This window comes from Nicotiana tabacum, chromosome 8 (genome assembly GCF_000715075.1).
Source record: "Nicotiana tabacum cultivar K326 chromosome 8, ASM71507v2, whole genome shotgun sequence".
Lineage (NCBI taxonomy): Eukaryota > Viridiplantae > Streptophyta > Magnoliopsida > Solanales > Solanaceae > Nicotiana > Nicotiana tabacum.
Window position 1 is genome coordinate 163,246,833 of NC_134087.1, and position 22,380 is coordinate 163,269,212.

The 22,380-nt window shown below is 40.1% G+C and overlaps 1 protein-coding gene across 1 annotated transcript; it reads right to left on the reverse strand.

The window, feature by feature from the left end:
* Positions 1-4,288: 4,288 nt before the first annotated feature.
* Positions 4,289-5,011, reverse strand: LOC142163384 (secreted RxLR effector protein 161-like). Its single transcript, XM_075220664.1, has one exon. It carries the CDS (start codon positions 5,009-5,011, stop codon positions 4,289-4,291), a length of 723 nt encoding a protein of 240 aa, XP_075076765.1.
* Positions 5,012-22,380: the final 17,369 nt, after the last annotated feature.

Here is a 22,380-nt window from a genome sequence, read left to right on the forward strand (position 1 = left end):
CATATTGCTTGAACACGCCGGAATAATGGCCAGAGAAGCCATAAATCTACAGATCTAAGAAGGATCTGAAGAGAGCCATCGGAGTTGGGCCTCGAAGCTTCGAACAACCATAGTTTGATGGTGGAAGGGGGTGAGTACCAACCATCCATGGCCTGAGAAGCCACGGATTCCGGTGGAAACATGGTAGAATAATGTAGGAGATGGCTAGGGTTTCAGAGAGCTTGAGAGTGTTTTGAGAGACGAAGGGTTTCAAGGCGGCGGGTCAGGTGAGAATGAGGGAGATTAGGGTAGCTGTTTAGGTTTAATTATGGAAGGGCGAGTCTTGGCCGTTGATCTTGAGTGATCAACGGTCCAGATTTAAGTGGTAGGTGGGGAACAGGTTGGGTCGTGGGTTGGATCCAGATTGAAACTGGGTTGGTTTCAATTTGGGAGGAATTAGGGTCAAACTGAGGTTAAAATTGAAAGGAAATGAGGCTGTAATTGAAATAGAAATAGGCTAAATGTTAAATAGCCAATTTTCCTCTTTTATTTTATAAAAATAGCGAAAAAGACTTTTAAACAAATTAAAAGTACTTACCCAAATAATAACGCATAAATATTGATTTAAAATATTGAAACCAATTTTACAATTATAAATATGCTATTAATCTTAAAATAGGCTATAATTGCAATTATATGCAATTTAGTCTTTTAAATACCAAATAAATTTGTAAAAATGTACAAAAATTATTTTAACTATATTTTGGTATAAATATGGGAATAAAATAAATTATTCACCAAAATTGATGATTTTTGGAAATAATTATGGATTTTGTACTGCTAAAATGGATTGTAAATTGATTTTAAAAACTCTTCAAAAGATTGGAAAATTACTAAAACACTTGGGTATGCTTATGTATGCATATATGCTATTTTGAAAGTATTTTGTATATAAAAATACATAGAAAAAAATTGGGTATCAATAGTGCCAGACTTGTGACTTGTTGTTCTTGAGAACTTTGAGGATGTGTAACAGGTTCCCGATCTGGTTCTTAACATAAAGTTTGTTGGATCATCAAAATACAAAAGGCACTTAACTTATCAATTTTTCCCTTTTTGATAATGACAAACTTATAATTGAAGTTCCGCTTGAGAACCTATTCCCCCTATTCCCCCTCTTAATTTTTTCCCCTTTTGGCATCATAAAAAGATTATACACATGTAATAAGCAAAAAAAAGTCCAGCATGGTTAAATCATGCCACATATGTGCACATAAGCATGGTAAAAACATATCATACGAGTATAACATGCTAGCATAAAGACAAGATGCTCATTAATTTGAAAGAAAAGAGAACAAAGATAGTAACACCATTGTTACACAACCATTCACAAAAAATAACTTAAAAGTACCAGTCATAGAAACAACAAAATAGAGACTAAGGTAGGACAGACAACATTCAACTTGACACTGTGAAGGGAACTGTTTTAAGGAGTACTAGAAGGGGGAGGCGGGGATGAAAAGGCAAGGGTTCTGAGGAGAATATCAATTCGAGCATTTGCATACACTTTCTTGTTAAGTTGCCGCTCTTTCAGTTCCTCAACCTATTTCCCGAGATTTGCATTTTCTTTGGTCAGGCGAGCAACCTCTGTGCCTTGTGCACTACTGGAATCAGGTGCCTCCTAGGTCTGACTGAGCTGCCCTTCAGGAATAACATTTCATGCCTTCAACCTCCTTATATCCTCATTTGTATCATTCTGAGCATCAATCAATTGAGAGATAGTGGAAATGCTGCCAATACCTCCTTTCTTACCAATACACTCACATTCCTCCAAGGTGGTCTTTGAGAAAGTCTGCTTGCGAGTTCCTACTGTTGCTTTTCCCAAAGGGACTTTGAAGAAGTTAAACACCTTAGTGAGCAAGAACCCGTAGGGAAAACCGTGAATTCCATCATTAAAGTCTGCCACTTTCTTCACATGATCAATCATGAGACCAGACATATTGATAGTGGTGTAGGCATCTAGTGCTTTTATGAGGAATAGGTCTACTTTTTACGTAATGGAACACCTTTATATATGTGGAAGCAAGACCTTGTTTACCATCTCAAACATAAGTTGATACACTGGAAGGAGGGCCTTCTTGTGCACCCATTCACCTTACCGCACATCATATCCTTCAGAATGACACTTCTGAAATTGGGAGAACAAGTCCCCTCAATGGATGAGATCCTTAAGCAGACACTCTCAAAATGTTCCCTAACACACCCTCGTCCCTCACAAAATCTACTTCGTTGACCTTCAAGAAAATGTTATCATCTTCCACTGTAAACATATCTATGTAGAAGCTACGTATCTCTTCCTCATACACCTTGGGGCTCTCATTGGTGAATAAGTGTGTCGACCTTTGAAACTCACAAATATCAACCAGTTGACGCATCTCTGTCATATCAAGAATGTTAGGAGCAAATGTTCTGCCCCACAACACTCTCTGTTTTCTAAGGTTTTCTCTGCCTTCATCCTTAGACACACTCATTTTGACCTTCTTAGAGGAACCAAGTTTCTCGTTGTCACCAACCTTCCTCTTTATAGACTTTCTCACACTTTTCTCTTTCTTTGCAGACTTCTCAAACAATTTTTCACCAGACTCCTCTCCCTTAATATTTTTCACTTCCATAGTTTTCACATATGACTCTCTCATAGGTTTTGGAATCATAAGTTTCTTAGAGGACTTACGAATTAAGGAAGCAGGTTCCTCATTCACCTCTTTATTTTCAACATCAACAAAAAGTGTTGGAGGCACTTCCTTTTTATTCACCAGCTTTCCGCTTTTCATCAGCCTTCTCCTTTTTTTCTCTTTTTTGTTTTTCTTCAGAACAGATTTACGGGCTACCTACTTTTGCAGCTTGGTTGTAGGTCTTTTAAGAGTGGTCTCATTAGGAGCTGACTTTCTACTTCTAGCAGCAATAAAGCTTGCTACAATCACATTTTCATAGTCTTCCTCACTATTCTAATTTTCCTCTTCAGATAGATATCTCATCTCAGGAATGACAAAGTTCAACAACTCAGCATCTAAGTGAGGAGAAGGAGCATGATTAGTACTGAACTGGGGCTCTTTTGAGGAGCAGCAGGATTCATCCCAAGTAGGAGCAGAGTGCTCTTCTTGGGCAGAGGGATCAGATCCCTCTATTGGTTCCATAGTAGTACTGACATGTGCCAAAGATTCAAAGGGCACCAATTCCCTACCCTCATCCTTGTTACTTTCACCTTCCCCCTAAGACCCAATGGTCTCATTAACACCCTCATAACCACCAACTAAACCTCCCTCTACAGCAATTAGTAACATGTTCTCAATTGCTTCTTGTTTATTTACCCCTAAAGTAGAATCAGAGGTGACAAGAGGAACATTACCTGTAGGATTGGCAATATTTAGATCAAATCTTGGAACGGGCATTCCTGAGCCTTCACTACTGCAAGCAACATCTTGTTGGTCTTCAGAACTTTCCCTACTTTCTGACTAGAAACTTCCTGACCCTCGTCTCTGTCTACTATTTCGCCATCTGCCATTTTTTCTGGCAAGGCAGAAGAAGAGGTCGCAACAACGAATCTTTTGGGGTTCTCAGTCTTACGACTACGGTGATAACCTGAACTCGATTAGGTTCGAGAAAAAGTAGTGGGTGGTTGTTGGTATGGTATAGGGTTTTGACTAGGTGATAGAGGGGACTCAGACTCTCGCTCATTTGCTTCATAAGACGATGACACAGGGAGGACTATACTGGAAATTTTTGAAACTTCTAGATTTTGAGACATAGTAGAGATTTGAGGCGAGGATAAGAGTAGAAGAGAATTTGTTTCGAGAGACAAAAAGGGATTTTTGGCTTTGATGTGGATAGTGAGGAAATAGACAGCGTTTGGGATTATTTTAGAGAGAGTGAGGGACTGGTTAGAAACGTGTATTGATTACTGGGTAAATATGTCGTTTAGTAACATGTGTGATGTTTAGGTCTTAAAGAGATGAGAGAGAGAGCTGAAATATTTAATGATGAGGCACTTTTATAGCCGTTAAAAATATGCATAAGAGTACAAAGGAAATACTATCCTGAGTCAAGGGAACCAAGTTTCCTGACTTAGTTTTGTAAATATGAGCCTCATCCTTTTACCAAGATACAATGTCATTAGATGTTTGTTTGCTTTATAGTTGCCATACGTGTTTAGCTGTAACGGTTTATAGATGAGTTAGAACTTGCCAGAAAATACTTTTTAGTTGTTTTACCTGTTCATTATTTCATAGCCAATCGTTGAGCGACTTGGTGATCATTGATTCTTTTTAAAGTGCTCTATGCTAAGTGCTTTGGTAAAGATATCTGCTAGTTGGTCCTTTGTTTTGCAGAACTTCATGCAGATAAGACCTTTTTCAACATTGTCTTTGAGAAATTGATGTCTCACATCAATGTGCTTTGTTCGCTTATGATGAACCGTGTTCTTTTCCATATTGAGAGCAATGGTGCTATCACACAATAATGGCACACAATCAGAAAATACACCAAAGTCCTCCAGTTGCTGCTTGATCCACAACAGTTGAGCACAACTAGAGGCAGCTGACACATACTTAACTTCTGCAGTTGAAAGAGCCAAAGAATTTTGTTTCTTTGTACCCCACGAAATCAAACACGACCTCAGAATGTGCGCCATTCTAGATGTAATCTTTCTATTCACCAGATAACTAGCATAATCAGCATCAGCATACCCAATTAAGTCGAAATTGTCTCCTAAAGGATAGTAGAGAACCAGGTCATATGTTCCTTTGAGATACCTTAGAATCCTATTGGCAGCTTTCAGATGAGATTCCTTTGGACTGGATTGAAATCTAGCATATAATCCCGCATTGAATACAATTCCAGGTTTACTAGTTGTGAGACACAAGAGTGAACCAATGATACATCTGTACATGGTTTCGTTCATAGGAGAATCGGGTTCATTCATGTCCAGACAAGTGGCTGTGGCAATAGGAGTATTAATGATCTTTGAATTTTCCATCTCAAATCTCTTTAGGAGCTCTTTAATGTAATTTTATTGACTTAACATCGTTCCTTTAGGAGTTTGCTTAACTTGCAACCCTAAGAAAAATTTTTGTTCCCCCATCATGCTCATTTCAAACTCGTTTCCCATAAGCTTTGCAAACTCTTGACACAAGGAATCATTTGTTTCACCAAAGATGATGTCGTCAACATAGACTTGCACAATGAATAGGTTCCTCCCCCATTTCCATAGAAATAGGGTGTTGTCGATTTTTCCTCTTGTAAAGCCATTTTCAAGAAGGAACTTGGACAATCTTTCATACTATGCACAAGGGGCCTGCTTCAATCCATATAATGCCTTGTCGAATTTGAATACATGTTCGAGATGCTCATGACACTCAAAAACATGTGGTTGTTTGACAAAAACTTCCTCCTTTAAAAAGCAATTCAGAAATACATTTTTGACATACATTTGGAACAATTTAAATTTCATATGAGATGCAAAGGCAATGAGGAACTTGATGGCTTCCATTCGAGCAACTGGACAAAAGTCTCATCATAGTCGATCCATTTTTCTTGGTTGTATCTTTGTACTACTAACCTAGCCTTGTTCCTTATTGTGTTTCTAAATTCCTCTATCTTGTTTTTGAACACCCACCTAGTTATTATAATAGTTCCGTCTGGGGTTCGAGAAACCAGGTGTCATACGTTATTCCTCTCAAACTGCTGGAGTTTATCTTGCATATCAGTAATCCAGTCAGCATCTTTCAATACTTCCTTGATATTTTTGGGCTCAATTTGAGAAAGGAAGGCTAAGAAGGAAAATGAATTTCTTGACTTTGATCTGGTTTGAATACTAAGTCTAGAGGAGTAATTATATTTTGGAGAGGGTGTGAGCTTTTGTGTTTCCAGTTAAACACCTAAATCTCATTGTGAGAAGATCCAGGTTCTCTTTGAATAAGATCCATTATTGACATCAATAGAGGAGTGGGTGCCACTTCTTAGCTCAGAATCAGGAGTTCCTTGCACAACATCAATAACTTTGTTCTCTGCTTCACTTTTTGTGATGGAGGAACCAGGTTCATCTATATTAGTTGGATATTCAACTGCATCATCTATTTGATTCCTTGATTTGACTCATTATGTCAGCCTTTCTATTTACCATATCAATAACTTCACCAGGAACCTTTGACTGCTGTCCGTCTTGGTTGACCTTATCAAGTGGATCATTCCCACATAAGTAATGTGAATCATTAAAGATCATATGTATGTTTTCTTCAACATATTGAGTTCTTTTGTTGTAGACCTTGTAAGCTTTGGTTTGTGAAGAATAGACAAGAAAGATTCATTCATCACTCTTGGCATCAAATTTTTCTAGCATTTCCTTACCGTTATTGAGAATGAAACATTTTTAGCCAAACGTCCTCAAGTGGGTTAGCTTGGGTTTCCTCCCATTCAATAGTTTTTGTTTAAGTGGGACCTGATCGTGCACATGTTCACCAAGTAGCACGCATGTTCATTGCCTTTGCCCAAAAGCCTTTTGCAATACCACTGTCAATTAGCACAGTCCTTGCCATATCCTCAAGAGTCATATTTTTCCTCTCCACGATGCCATTTTATTGGGGTGTTCTAGGAGTAGAAAAATTATGACTTATACCATTTTCAGCATATAAATCATCAAATTTTGCATTTTCGAACTTTGTGACATGATTAGATCTTATACTCACAACATTATGGATCATCTTCACTTGAATATTATTTACAAAGGCAGAAAACACTGGAAAAATTTCATCTTTGGTTCTGCGGAACAAAGTCCAAGTGAATCTAGATTAGTCATCCACTATAACAAAAATGTACTTCTTTCCTCCTCTGCTTAGCACTCTTATAGGTCCACACAGATCCATGTGGAGGAGATCAAGTGGCCTTGAGGTGCTTACTTCTTTTTTAGGCTTGAAGGATGATAGTTTATATGAGTCCACCAAACTACAGAGTACCAGGTCCTCTATGAGTTTCCATTGAGAACATTAATGAAATAGTAAGTAAAGAAGATAGGGAGTTTTACGTGGAAAAATCCATGCTCAAGGGGATAAAAAACCACGACCTACACTGGTAGGATTTCAACCTCACTATGAGAAAATTTTAGATTACAACCTATGCAATCTAGGAATTAAACTATTAATCCCATCCTAACTTGTAATACACGTATCACAAGACACTTTGCAATACACCTATTACAAAGACTTCAACTCATGACTAACTCTAGTCACGACACAAACACAAAGGGTTTATGGTTTTACAAAGGGGTTCCTAAGCAACGCTTCTAGCTAAGCAAATTAGGAATTACAATGAAGAACAATTACAAAGTTACAACTCAACTAAGGACAACAAATACTAGATTTAGGAACTGGTCCGTTGTAGCGTTAAACTTTGTTCTTGATGCACTTGAGAATTGAATGCTAGAATCTCAGAAGGCTTGAATGCTTGAAGTAAATTCTCAAGTGTTAAAGTGATGTTTTATTATAATTCTCTAGTTAATACACCTTTGATGACATCACTTGAATGATGTAAGCACTTAGTTGATCAAAGGACAAGTGACTGCAGAACTGTGCTGCACTGTGTCCACTATTTCTGAGGCAACCACTTTCTAGCTGTACACAGTTGACTTTCGTACTGCTGTAGGGAAACACAAGGGATCACGTCCCTGTGTTGGTTTTCTATCTTCTATAGTTGCAACAGTTCACATTAACTGGAGTCTGTTTATTAGCAATGTATACAAAGTGTGTCAGGTTCCCTATCTGGTTCTTGACAGTAAGTTTGTTAGATCATCAAAACATAAAGCTAAGACATTGAAAACCCATCAGTTTCCCACTTTTTTATGATGACAAACATAAACATTAATAACATATTTTTAGAACAGAAAAAACCAGATGAAGCAACAGGAACTTCACAAGTTCCCCCTGACTTTATGCTTCCCCCTTAATCAGATCCCTATTTCAATTATACTTCCACTTTTTGGCATCATTAAAAATACACAATCAGGAAATCCGTATAAAGAAGTCTAGTCTAGCTAACTTATGCCACATATGTGCACACAACATAATAGAAAAGAGAAACAGAGAACAAAAATATTTAGATAGCAAAAGAGGATAGTTTTTATATATAAAACATATGCCTTTGCTATACAGCAAAGGCAAATATTGAATTGTTGTCATCGGGAGCAGTACAGGTACATCATAACCACATCAACACAAAAAGAAACAAAAAGAACTTCCACATCATTAAAATAAGAATAGAAAATCCAGAAACTGGTCACTGAAAGAGGTTGCTTAGGGGGCACTAGGAGTAGAGGGCTTGGAAGCTGCAACAAGGGTTTGGAGAACTAGAACTAGATCTATTCGGGAATTTGCTGATAGTTGCTCAGTGAGCAGTTTCTCTTTCAGGTTCTCCACTTGTGCCCTGAGATCAATATTTACTTTTGTCAAACGAGTTATCTCCTCGTTTGACCTTGGGACCCCATTGGCCTGCTGACCTACCAGGATAGCGTTCCTCGCCTTCAACATTCGAATCTCCTTAGTTGCGCTGTTTTATGAATTGATGAGCTGAGAGATGGTTGATGTACTGTGTACCCCCCATTCTTCTCAATCCACTCACATTCCTCCAAAGTTGTTTGAATAAAGTCTGCTTCTTAGTCCCTAATTTGCACTATTCCAGTGGCACTTTGAAGAACTTCAACACGTGCGTAAGAAGGAACCCATATGGAAGACCATGATTGTCATCCTTAAAACTTGCCACCTTCTGAATATGCTCAATCATGATGGCAGGCAACCTTACGGGTGTAAATCCATCCAGGGCCTCCATTAGATACAAGTCATACCTGGAAGTCATGGACCTCCTCTCAGCACGGGGTAGAAGAACCTAGTTCATCAGCTCGAAGAGCTACTAATAAACAGGGAGCAAGACCTTCTTGTGAACCCGTTCCCCTTTTTGGTTTGCATTATCCTTCACAATAGCATTTCTGAAGTTTAACCCACACACATCCTTCACTGTAGACACACCAAACGTAGAGACTTTTAGAATATCCTCAAGCAGACCCACATCAAACACGATATCTACCCCATTAACCAAGGCACAAATATGGTCGGTATCAACAGAAAAGAGGTAGGCATAAAAGCTTTGAACCTCATCCTCATATACCTTGGGTGCATCCATTTGGAATAAATGCCCCCATAATTGAAACTCAACCATCTCAATTACTTGTCTCATGCCAGCCATATCAGAAATTGCTAGGTCAAAAGTGCGACCCAACAAGATCTTTTGGTGCCTCAATCGTTCTATAGCAGACCTAGTCTCACTTCTCACTTTCTTTGCCGAACCAGGTTCCTTTACAGTTTCCAACTTTCTCTTGCCAGACTTCATAACACTTGATTTTGCTTTTCCATTAGACTTGACCAATACATCCTCATCAGAAACTAATGGTTCACTCACAACATCTTTCAACTTTGAACTGGGGTTGTAACATTCTCCACTAAAGCAGATTGCTTCTTCTTCTGGGACTTTTTCACCAAGGAACTAGGTTCCTCTGTTTCTTTCTCATCCATTTCCACCACAGGGACACTCTTATCACATACTACCTCTCTATTTTTCACCAACCTCTTCTTTTTCTTCTTATTGCTCCTTTTGCTCTTTTGGAGGGCAGACTCATAAGGATCTTTTGCTTTCAACCTAGTAGCAGGTCACTTGGTAGAAGACTCAGGAGTGATTACTGGCCTTCGCTTGACAATAAATGCATCAAGAGCAATGCTGTCTTGATCTTCCTCATCACTAGACCTCTTCTCAGGAACCAGAATTTCTAAGGGCTAAACAAAAAAGTGTGGAGAAGATGTAGGAGCAGAACTGACCTGGCAGGGGGATCCTTGACCTGTTTCCTCTGGAGAGGAGTTAGGTCCTCTACGAGAAGTCCCAGTAGTTTCTGCTGGTGTAGAGATTTCAACCAGCACCATGGCTCCTTCTCCCACTAACTCTTGTGTATCATTCCTCTAAGACTTGGGTACACCGGAGACTACCTCATGCACTATTCCATTTGTAAGTACAACAAAAATGGTTGCGATAGTTTCCTCCTCTAGAGACTCCATAGACACCACAGAATCTAAAGCAACAATGGCGGAAGGTTGATCAACCCTAGCCCCTGAATCCTCTACAGACTTTGGAGCTTTACCCTATTTTCCATTTTTGCCTTGGTCGGTAAGAATCTCAGACGATAAAGATGAAGGATCATCGATTTTTGGGGTTTATGAGTTCTCATCATTTGGAGGGAGAGAGAGGTCTGAGATAGTCATATTAGAACTGGAGAGTGAAGGTAAATCTGGGGTGGAGGTGGTTTTAGTGGTTAATACTGGAATGGTGATAGAGGATTCATCAGGGGCGAAGGGCTCAAGGGTTTTCTCTAGGTTAGTGTCAACTGAAGAAGAGATTTTGGGGTGATTATCAACCGTTGAAGAGATAGAGTTGAGAATTTTTTGGAGAAGGTCTGATTAGGGAATATGATCAGTGAAGAGAAGAGACGGTTTTAATGAGAGAAGATAATTATGAGGGAGAGAGATAGAAACCGGTTCTGAAATGGTGGTAGTGTGTGGGGAGTTGCAACGTTTCAGAGGGAGATGGAAAGGATTTGAAATGAAAAGATGTGACAGTAGTGTCTGAAAAGGTGGATGACATGACAGTTGATATTTGCACCTTTTTTTAAGATTTGTATTAAAGAATGCATAGAACTACTAACCTTTGGTACATGAACCAGGTTCTTGACCTATTTTTGAAAATTTCAATCCTCTTTTACCATCCATGCAATGCATCTACAACTTCTATAATCATCATGCATGTTTACCTACAACGGTATTGAAGTGATTTAGACTATGATAGAAAACACTTTAGCTAATATTACCTGAAGGTGACTTACATAGCCACTGATGGGAATCAGGTTCCCAATTAGGCTTCAATATCCCCAACTTCACCATGTTTCTTTCAAAATGCTCCCTACTCAATGCTTTAGTGAAGATATCTACAATTTGGTCTTCTGTACTGCAAAACTTCATATAGATAAGCCCTTTCTCCATATTGTCCCTCAGAAAATGATGTCTCACATCAATGTGCTTGGTTCTTTTGTGTTAAATTGAATTCTTGGCCATGTCGAGTGCACTGGTGTTATCACAGAAGAGGCACATAGTTAGTGTATACACCAAAATCTTCCAATTGTTGCTTGATCCATAGGAGCTGAGCACAGTAAGATGTTGCAGCTACATATTCTGCTTCAGCTATTGAAAGGGCCACTGAGTTTTGCTTCCTTGTGCCGCAAGAGATGAGATAAGATCTTAGAAAGTGAGCTATTATAGAAGTACTTTTCATATCCACAAGATAACCAGCATAGTCAGCATCAACATACCCAACAAGATTAAAGTTGTCACCTGAGGGGGTAGTACAGGACCAGGTCATGTGTTCCCTTAAGATATCACAAAATTCTTTTGGCAGCCTTCAGATGAGATTCCTTGAGATTTGACTGAAACCTTGCACATAGTCACTAAAGACAATATCAGGTCTGCTGGCAGCGAGGTAGAGAAGAGACCCAATAATGCCTTTATACATAATTTGATTCACAGGAGATCTAGACTCATCCATGTCTAATCGAGTAGCCGTTGCACTGGGAGTGTTTATCACTTTTGATGCTTTCATATCAAACCTATTCAAGATCTCCTTGATGTATTTCTGCTGGCAAATGAATGTACCCTTTGCGGACTACTTCACTTGAAAACCCAAGAAGAAATTCAACTCACCCATCATGCTCAAACTCACTTCCCATGAGTTTTGCAAATTCTTCACACAGTGAATCAGCCGTTGCCCCAAAAATGATATCATCAACATATACCTGAACAATGAGTAGTTTCCTCCCTCGTTTCTTCAGGAACAAGGTGTTGTCAATTTTCCCTCTTGTAAAACCGTATTCTAAGAGAAACTTTAACAACCTTTGATACCAAGATCAAGGAGCCTTCTTCAACCCATACAATGCCTTGTCCAGTTTAAACACATATTCAGGGTGTTCATGACATTCAAACCCTGGAGGTTGCTTTATACAGACTTCTTCCTTAAGAAGTCCATTCGGAAATGCACTTTTGACATCCATTTGGAATAGAGTGAATTCAATATGAGATGCAAAAGCGATTAGGATTCCAATAGTTTTCATGCGAGCAACCGGAGCAAACGTCTCATCATAATCAATTCCTTCCTTCTGATTGTAACCTTGAAACACTAGCCTAGCCTTATTCCTTGTAGTGTTTCCATGTTCATCAAGCTTATTCCTGAATACCCACCTGGTTCCTATGATGGTTCGATCTAAGAGTCTAGGTACCGGGTGCCATACATTGTTCTTTTCGAACTAATGTAACTCATCTTGCATGGCTGTAATCCAGTCTACATCATTTAAGGCTTCTTGATGTTTTTGGGTTCTATTTTGGAAAGAAAAGCTAAGAAGGCAAGTAAATTTTTGGCTTTTGATCTGGTTTGTACTCCAGAATCTAGAGGAGTAATTATGTTGTCAAGAGGATGAGAGCTTTTGTGTTTCTAGTTGGGCATTTGAGGCTCATTTGTAGAGGAGCTGGGTAGATCTAACTGGTTCCCTTGTGTTCTTCGCTCAGCTACTTGTGGAGTACCTTGCGCTGCATCAACCACTCTTTCTTCAACTTCAGTGGTTGTAATTGTGGTACCTAATTCCCTTGAGGAAGAAGCTGCATTGTCTCCACTTGGCTCCTTCACTTGACTCATCATGTCTGCCTTTCCATTTGTCATGTCGATGACTTCACCTAGAACCAGTAAGGGTTCACCATCTTGATCATCCTTGTTGATTTTATCACAGGAGGGATAACACTCGTTAAAGATTTGTGAACATTTTCCTCAACACACTGAGTTCGCTTGTTGTATATCTTGTAAGCTTTGCTTTGAGAAGAATAACCCAAAAGATTACTTCATCACTTTTTGTATCAAATTTTCCAAGCTGATCCTTTCCATTGTAGAGAACATAAGATTTGTACCTAAATGTTCTTAGGTGAGTCAGCTTGGGCTTCCTTTCATTCAACAACTCATAGGGGGTTTTGTTCAGGAGAGATATGATCATGCACCTGTTCACTAAGTAGCAGGCAGTGTTGACAGCTTTAGCCCAAAAGTTCTTTGCAATCCCACTGTCAATCAGCATTGTTCTTGCCATTTCCTCAAGAGTTCTATTATTCCTTTCCACAACTCCATTTTGCTGGGGAGTTCTTAGGGCTGAGAAGTTATGGGTAATGCTATTTTCATTACAGAAATCATCAAATTTGGCATTGTCAAATTCTGTTCCATGATCTGCTCTAATACATACTACTCTAGACTACATCTTCACCTAAATTTTCTTCACAAAGGCCACAAATACCTCAAAGGTTTCATCTTTTATTTTGAGAAATAGAGTGTAACGACCCGACCGGTCGCTTTGAGCTTTTGCATTTCACCCGCCAATTCTCGGGCATGACTTGCCCCGTGTGGTGTATTATGACTTATGTAAATCATTTGTGTTAGGTTTCAGGTTAATCAGAATGAATTTGGAAGAATAGTCTCAGTTAAAAGTTTAAAATTTGAAAGGTTTGACCAAAATTTGACTTATGTGTATTTGATCTCGAATGGAAATTTTTATGATTTGGTTAGCTCCATTAGGTGATTTGGGACTTAGGAGCATGATCGGAATGCATTTTAGAAGTTCGTGGAAGGTTTAGGCTTGGATTGGCGAAATCGAGATTTCGGCGCTTTCCGGTCGATAGGTGAGATTTTGATATAGGGGTCAGAATGGAATTCCGAGAGTTTCAGTAGTTTCGTTGTGTCATTTGGGATGTGCCTGCAGAATTTCAAGTCATTCGGACAAGATTTGATAGACTTTTTGATCGAAAGCATAATTTAAGAGTTCTTGGAGTTCTTAGGCTTGAATCCGAAGTTGATTTTGTGTTTTGATGTTGTTCGGAGAGATTTGAAAACTTGACTAGGTGTTAATGATGTTATGAGAGGTGTTGGTATGTTTGGGTTGAGGTCTGATGACTCCGGGTGTGTTTCAGGTGAGTTTTGAGCGAGTACGGACATTTCGGAACTTAGAAAATTGATGGGGGCAGAATTATTAGCGCTGACCGCGGTAGAATTAGCGCTGGGCGTGCTGGATTAGTGCTGGGCGCGTAAAATTGACCACGGCCGTGGTCATGAAGATATGCAGTTCGTCGGTCCAATTTCGGAAGCTCATATCTTTTGATCCACAAGGAATGTTGCGATGATTCAAAAATGAAAGTTGTAGCACTTCGTTTCTTTTTTTCAGAAAGGTAAAGCTATCGCCATTTGGACATCTGTAGAAAACGTTATGTCCAAAATACTAAAGTCTTTCACTGCAGAGGAAGGCCTGTGCGGCCGCGGTTGTGTTTGCGCGGACCGCACTGGCTTGCGCGGACCGCGGAGGCTGGAACCTGAGGGGTACCCTATAAAAACGAGGTTTTGGGTTTTATTTAATATTTTGACCTAGAGAGCTCGGATTTTGGTGATTTTTCGAAGGTTTTTCAAGAAATTCATCGGGGTAAGTGATTTTAACTCAGATTTGGCTAGAATACATGAATCTATCACTGAATTCATCATTTAATTCGTGATTTGGGATGGAATTTGGGAAGAAAATTGTGAAACCTTTCAAAAATGTAAAATGATGATTTGAAAGACCAAATAGTATCGGAATTGGATTTTTTTGGTATGGTTAGACTCGTGAGGGTATGAGGATTCTGAAAATGTAAATTTTACCCAATTTTGAGACGTGGGCATGGGGCTCGGGATTTGCTAATTTCGGGATTTTTGATATTTTTCGAAAGTTTTTGCTTGGGCTTTGTTCCCTTAGCATATTGTGATGTATTCGTTCTGATTTTGGATAGATTCGATGCGCGTGGATGCCAATTCAAGGGGCAAAGGCGTCGCGAGCTAGCGAATTAGCCAGTTCAAGGTGAGTAATGGTTGTAAATGATGTCCTGATGGTTTAAAACCCCGGATTGCATATCGTAGTGCTATATTGAGGCAAGATACGTGCTGGATGAAGAGCGTGGGGTCTTTCACTACTGGGGATTGTGACTTGGTCCATCCCGATTGATGATTTTACCGAATATTTGACTGAAATTCATTTGTTATCATCATGATTTGGGCTGATTGCCATATTTGGGCTTCGTGCCAACTATTGAAACCTTCGGGGATTTTTATCACTGTTTCGTCACTGCTTGACTTATTATTTGAACTCAGTTCTGTTGATATCTACTGTTTTACAAGCTCAGCCACTTTTACTCAGATTTGAAACTAAAATGTTATTTCTACATCATGTTTTGGGCTGAGAACTACTGTTTTACTAATGCCCAAGGGGCTTATGATGATTTTCGGAGTGAGTGAGGCCGAGGGCTATATGTGAGGATATGCTAAGTGATATGAGGCTGAGGGCCTGAGTTACTATTTTTGCCACACGGTGGCTTGAGTGATGTGAGGTAGAGTGATATGAGGCCGAGGGCCTGAGATACTTTATATGCCATGAGGTGGCTTGAGTGATGTGAGGATATGCTGAGTGATGATACCACGAGGTGGCTTGATATAGCGCTTGGGCCGTAAGGGGCCCCTCCGGAGTCTGCACACCACAGTGAGCGCGGGTGCCCATTGTTCTGAGTGATTGATGTTATGCCCGAGGGGCTGATATGAGTGATTGTGAGGTAGCCCGAGGGGATGATACTGTTCTGAGAGTGAGCCCGAGGGGCTGATACTGTTCTGAGTGATTGATACTGAGCCCGAGGGGCTGATACTGTACTGAGAGTGAGCCCGAAAGGCTGATACTATGCTGAGCGATTGATACAGTGCTCGTGAGGCAGATTTCTACTTGTTATTTACTTGTTAAATTTCCGGTTTGACTTGTTTTAAAAGGAATATCATTTGATTTCTTCACTGATTTACTGCTTTAAGTGATTTTACTGCTTGATATGGAGTTGCTTTGTGCCTTTACGTGTTTTCATACTTTCAGCTTTTATTTATAATTATTACTCACTAAGTCGGAGTACTCACATTACTCCCTGCACCTTGTGTGCAGATTCAGGTATGTTTTGGCTGATCGGAGGCAGAGTCATCAGAGTTTAGCAAGGTAGCTGTCGGCGTTCGCAACACTGCTTTGCTCTCTCCTCATTTAATTAGTCTGTATTTGTACACTCCAGGCTTTCGGTTGTATTTATATCCTAGTAGATGCTCGTGACTTGTGGCACCACAGATTGGGCATGTGTCGGGATGGTTCTTGCGGTTATTATCATTAAATTCTGCAATTTATGACTATTATATTATATGTTATTACCATTTATGATGATTAACTATTTAAAAGAGGTGTTCCATTTTAGTTTGGCTGGCCTTGTCTTCACGAGAGGCGCCATCACGACCGGGTTCGGGGATTGGATCGTGACAAGTTGGTATTAGAGCCTAGGTTACATAGGTCTCACTAGTCATGAGCAGGTTTAGTAGAGTCTCGCGAATCGGTACGGAGACGTCTGTATTTATCCTCAAGAGGCTGCAGAACTTTTCGGAAAACTTCATATTCTTGAATTCTTATCGTGCGTCCTTGATTCAGCTTGAAAAATAACTCTTGAAATTCCTTCCACGCGTTCGTATGTGCGCATGAGCGCTCAGTATCAGATGTACATCGATTGCTTGTGATTCCCTGATCGAGGGGCAAGGTATGATCTCTGTGAGTTTGATGTTGGGCTAGTGTAGAGGACTTGAAGTCGGATCTTTGCCTATGGCTTGAGCACCGAGGTGCCGATTGTGTGAGTAAGTGTTTTGAACTTATATGTGCATTATTGTCCCTATTAGTAGAAGTGATGGCTGACAACTATGTGATGAGTATGTTGGTACTTTAAGAGGTATCTATATGAATTGGAAGTGACAAGGAAGGTCTGATGGATGATAGAAGAACTATTAAGTATTTGATTTCCATTGTGGTTGGATGTGTATCCCCAAGTTATGGGCACGTGAAGAATCTTTTCATGTCTCCTAGTTGGAGTGAAGTAAATTTCATGTTGCGGTATGAGTTCAGACTCAGAAAAATTAAATGTTTGTGTAATGTGTATGACGGTGGAAAGTATGCAGAAATGTTATATTGAGGCGAAGCAGGCGGGTTGTCTCCTGCGGTGTTCTGAGATTGTGTGATCCTTATGCTGTCTGTTAGAAGATCTCATTCACAAGTGAAACATATGTGTTGAAATTTAAATTTGGGTCACTTGATAGAGTGGGCTTAACTGTTACGAGAGTGAATGCGAGATTTTCATAGAGTTAAAGTACCCGATGGTCGGTGTTTCAAGAGCTTATGAAGGACTGAGTCTAATCTCACTATGGTATTATGGAAGAAATAAAGTATACGCATTATAAGTTATAGTGCGTGTTTTGATCAATGGTTTTGAGCCAAGTGGGGGAGTCCGCTATTGAATAGTTGATTGCACGGTTATGTGCTCTAATGGTTTCAGTTTGAGGCATATTTGTGAATCAGTTATGGCTCGAGTAAAGGAAATTTCAATAAAGGTTATATTATGCCTTATGGGTGTACGAAAATCGGGGAATGACTTGAGTTGTGGTTGGCAAAGAATGCTCGGTGCATAAGGTAGGAGGTTGCTTGGTTATATCGAAATGAGGTCACATTCTGCAGTGTCGGAGCACAAATGAAGCACAAGTTGTTCGGGTCGTTTAATCAATCTAACTACGGTTTAAGTAGAGTAGATGCCTCTAGATAATGGTCCTATTGTGTTCAAAATTTTGCATGTAACAATTGGATATTTTCAAGTTGTATATGTGGTTAGGAACTGAGTTTTCCTTGGAATACGTTAAGACTTATGGTGTTTTCTATATTAATTGTGGGATTCTATGTACTAATATTAGGAGGTAACGTATTTAGATCCACAAGAAGTTCTTCAGAGCGAAGTATTTCGAATGTAGTGCTTTTGGGAATATTTAAGAGAGAATATCAAGTTGAAAATTAATCAGAAGGAAATTTAGATAGATGGGGTAGCTTGATAGTAGGCTGGATCAGTATGGCAAGGATATGATTAGTTCCTTGGGTGTGTACGGGGTAATGAGTTTCTACAGGTATTTCGCGGCAATGCTCTTAGGTTTTGATGGCTTGCGTAGCTTGGTCGAGTTAGAAGATTCAGTCCTGGTAGGTCTGATTTGTGCAAGGGGAACTCGGAGAGTCCTTGATGGTTTCTACCTTGGTTGGAGATATATGTTTTCTATGGGCATGAGGAGCATGGGATGTATAGTGGTTCTTTGCTAGATGGGATCAATGGAAAGTTCTTGTCTAGTGGAATGCATAGTGGCTTGCGGTTCGGAAGAGATATGAAGTTCTCATGGTTATCCTAGAATGGTATGGGTTATGCAGTATGTTGTAAATGTTTGGGAATTGTGTGCGTGAGGTTGCAGTTCAATTTTGAACGAAAAGTCATATAATTCTTAGGCAGCACGGGCAGTTTTAGATAATTAGAGGAACAAGTTTCAGATAATTAGAGGAACGAGCTTCAGATAATTAGAGGAAGGGTCTTCGGATGATTAAGGAAATGGTATTGCTAATTTGGGGTGATTGGACGAGGGCATATGTTTCAGAAAGGGCAATGTGATTAAGTTGGTGATACTTTAGTAGTATTGCGGCATTTTATGGTTAGAACGACTGTTGATACTCGTGTTTGCTTGGTGGCACAGAAGAATTCTAGATTATCTCTCGTGGAATGATTGAGTATTCGAGGTGTGGTACGCATTCAGACGGCATAATTGGAACCAGATATGTGGATTCATGGGCTATATGGGGTTGGAGACGGGAAGTTCTCATATTCAGGCTATGTGGAGGTTGTGAGTCGTGTGTATCGGCACTGTTTAGTAACTATCGGGATTTGGAGACCCGGGAGGATCTTTTGTTGCTTGGTAGGTTAGATTTTGGATGTGATATTGGGTTCAGACTGGTTGTCTCCGTATTGTGTTATTATGGACTATTGTACTAAGGCGACATTGTTAGCTATGCCGGAAATGCCATAGATTGAGTGGCGAGGTCCGTAGGATTATGCCCTAGTGGAGTGGTTTTATATTTTGAAGGCCCAACGGACGGCTGGGAAGGATTGTCTTCCTTATTTGGGCTTTCGTGACAGATGTTAGTGTAGAGGCTCATACCATTGATTTAGTTCCGGTGGTGAGGGAGTTTTCAGATATGTTTCTTGTGGCCGGGCATGTCGTCAGGCAAGGTTGTTGATTTCGGTATTGATTTGATGCCGGGCACTATATCGTATGGCACCGGCAGAGTTAAAGGAGTTGAAGAGCAACTCCAGGATTTTTGTGATAAGGAGCTCGTTGCAGGTCAATGTGGATGCATGTCTTAATTTGAGTCGGCTTGGTTGGCTCTGAATTGTACTGTTGAGGGGTGTATTGATTTGATTGTTATTGAGCTTATTAGTAATCTGGGGAGATCCATGAGTTACCTTTCTGTGTTACGAGATGTTATGATTTGTTGGTTATAGGTACATGTGGTGCGGTTCTATTGAGGTCTCGTAGTGAAAGTCGAGCGGGAAGAGTAATTGGGTGTTGCTCGGTGAATGGCATATCGGTTATGTCCTTTCGGGTTTGCATGGTATATGTTATTTACTTCACCGTGAGTATGATGAATTGCTTTGGTTCCAGATATCAAATTGTGCGTGGTTGCCGATTTCGAGCTAGTGACTTAAGGTGGTTCATGTGGGGCAGTATTGGTTAGGATCGCACATCGTAGCGAAGTTATGTAGAGGTATGACCTTGCAGGTTAGACTCGTATGTTTTGTTCCTATGATGTGAGATGGGTTCTCAGCCTTGTGTTGTGGTACCGATGATCTTGAGGTACAACTCTTTCATTTGAGTCATTTTCATGATTTGAGTATGTTCGGACTGTTGCGTATTGATGCGTGTATTGTGCAAGTTGTGGCTTAGGCTTGTATGGATGTGTCATGTCACCAGAGTAATGCGTTGGATTAGAGGAGATCGTTGGGGATCATTAATAAATACGAACGGATGTGATTTCAGCATGTTGGAAGGATAGTATCGAGCTTCAGTTCGGAAATTTGCTGTGGTATTTGCCAAGGAAGAAGTGGCTTCATGAATGGTTGATCTGGAAAATGGTTATGTCTTACTGCGTGTCTTAGTGATCATTGGCAGTATATGAAATTGTTGGGATGAGACTTTAGTTAATAAGAGTTTTTCTATCGGTATGCGGATGCTGTGTGTAGCTGTTGTGGTTAGAAGTTATCACTACAAGTGTTGAGTTATGTGGTATATCATGTGATTGCACTGGAGATAGCATATATGGTTTGTTACCGCTTGTTCGGAATTATTCACAGTATAAATGTGAAATTTTGATCGTGTCGATGATTTTAGAAGAGGAAATGTGGTTCCATAGTTCATGGACTAGGATGGATTGTGAAATTTCCGTTATATTGTGTTATCAAACCTATGCGAGATAGGGTGATGTGGGATCACCCCCGGGCATGTGCACGGTGAAGTTATTCAGCAATTGGTTGGCTTTTGGAAAAACTCTTGGAACGTTCGAGGACGAACGCATGTTTAAGTGGGGGAGGATGTAACGACCCGACATGTCTCTTTGAGCTTTTGCATTTCACCCGCCAGTACTCGGGCATGACTTGCCCCGTGTGGTGCATTATGACTTATGTAAATCGTTTGTGTTGGGTTTCAGGTTAATCAGAATGAATTTGGAAGAACAGTCTCAGTTGAAAGCTTAAAATTTGAAAGGTTTGACCAAAATTTGACTTATGTGTATTTGATCTCGGATGGGAATTTTTATGATTTGGTTAGCTCCGTTAAGTGATTTGGGACTTAGGAGCGTGATCGGAATGCATTTTAGAAGTCCGTGGAAGGTTTAGGCTTGGATTGGCGAAATCGAGATTTCGGCGCTTTCCGGTCGATAGGTGAGATTTTGATATAGGGGTCGAAATGGAATTACGAGAGTTCCAGTAGTTTCGTTGTTTCATTTGGGATGTGCGTGCAAAATTTTAGGTCATTCGGACGAGATTTGATAGACTTATCGAAAGCATAATTTAAGAGTTCATGGAGTTCTTAGGCTTGAATCCGAAGTTGATTTTGTGTTTTGATGTTGTTTGGAGTGATTCGAAAACTCGACTAGGTATTAATGATTTTATGGGAGGTGTTGTTATGTTTGGGTTGAGGTCTGATGGCTCCGAGTGTGTTTCAGGTGAGTTTTGAGCGAGTACGGACATTTCAAAAAATATAGAAAATGGATTGGGGCAGAATTGTTAGCACTGGCCGCGGTAGAATTAGCGCTGGGCGCGCTGGCTTAGTGCTGGGCGCGTAAAAGTGACCGTGGCCACAGTCATGAAGATCTGCAGATCGTCGGTCCAACTTCGGAAGCTCATATCTTTTGATCCATTGATTCAAAAACGAAAATTGTAGCCCTTTGTGTCTAGTTTCCAGAAAGGTAAAGATATCGCAATTTGGACATCTGTAGCAAAAGTTATGGCCAAAATACTAAAGCATGTCACTGCAGAGGAAGGCCTGTGCGGCTGCGGTTGTGTTTACGCGGACTGCACTGGCTTGTGCGGACCGTGGTCGTTTTGGTGCGGCCCGCGGAGGCTGGAACCTGAGGGGTACCCTATAAAAACGAGGTTTTGGGTTTTATTTAATATTTTGATCTAGAGAGCTCGGATTTTGGCGATTTTTCGAAGGTTTTTCAAGAAATTTATCGGGGTAAGTGATTTTAACTCACATTTGGCTAGAATACATGAATCTATCACTGAATTCATCATTTAATTTGTGATTTGGGATGGAATTTGGGAAGAAAATTGTGAAACCTTTTAAAAATGTAAAATGATGATTTGAAGGACCAAATGGTATCAGAATTGGATAATTTTGGTATGGTTAAACTCGTGAGGATATGAGAATTTCGAAAATGTAAATTTTACCCAATTTTGAGACGTGGGCCCGGGGCTCGGGATTTGCTAATTTCGGGATTTTTGATATTTTTCGAATGTTTTCACTTGGGCTTTGTTCCCTTAGCATATTGTGACGTATTCATTCTGATTTTGGATAGATTCGACGCGCGTGGAGGCCAATTCGAGGGGCAAAGGCGTCGCGATCTAGAGAATTAGCCAGTTCGAGGTGAGTAATAGTTGTAAATGATGTCATGAGGGTTTAAAAGCCCGGATTGCACATCTTAGTGCTATATTGAGGCAAGATACGCGATGGATGATGAGCATGGGGTCTTTCACTACTGGGGATTGTGACTTGGTCCATCCCGATTAATTATTT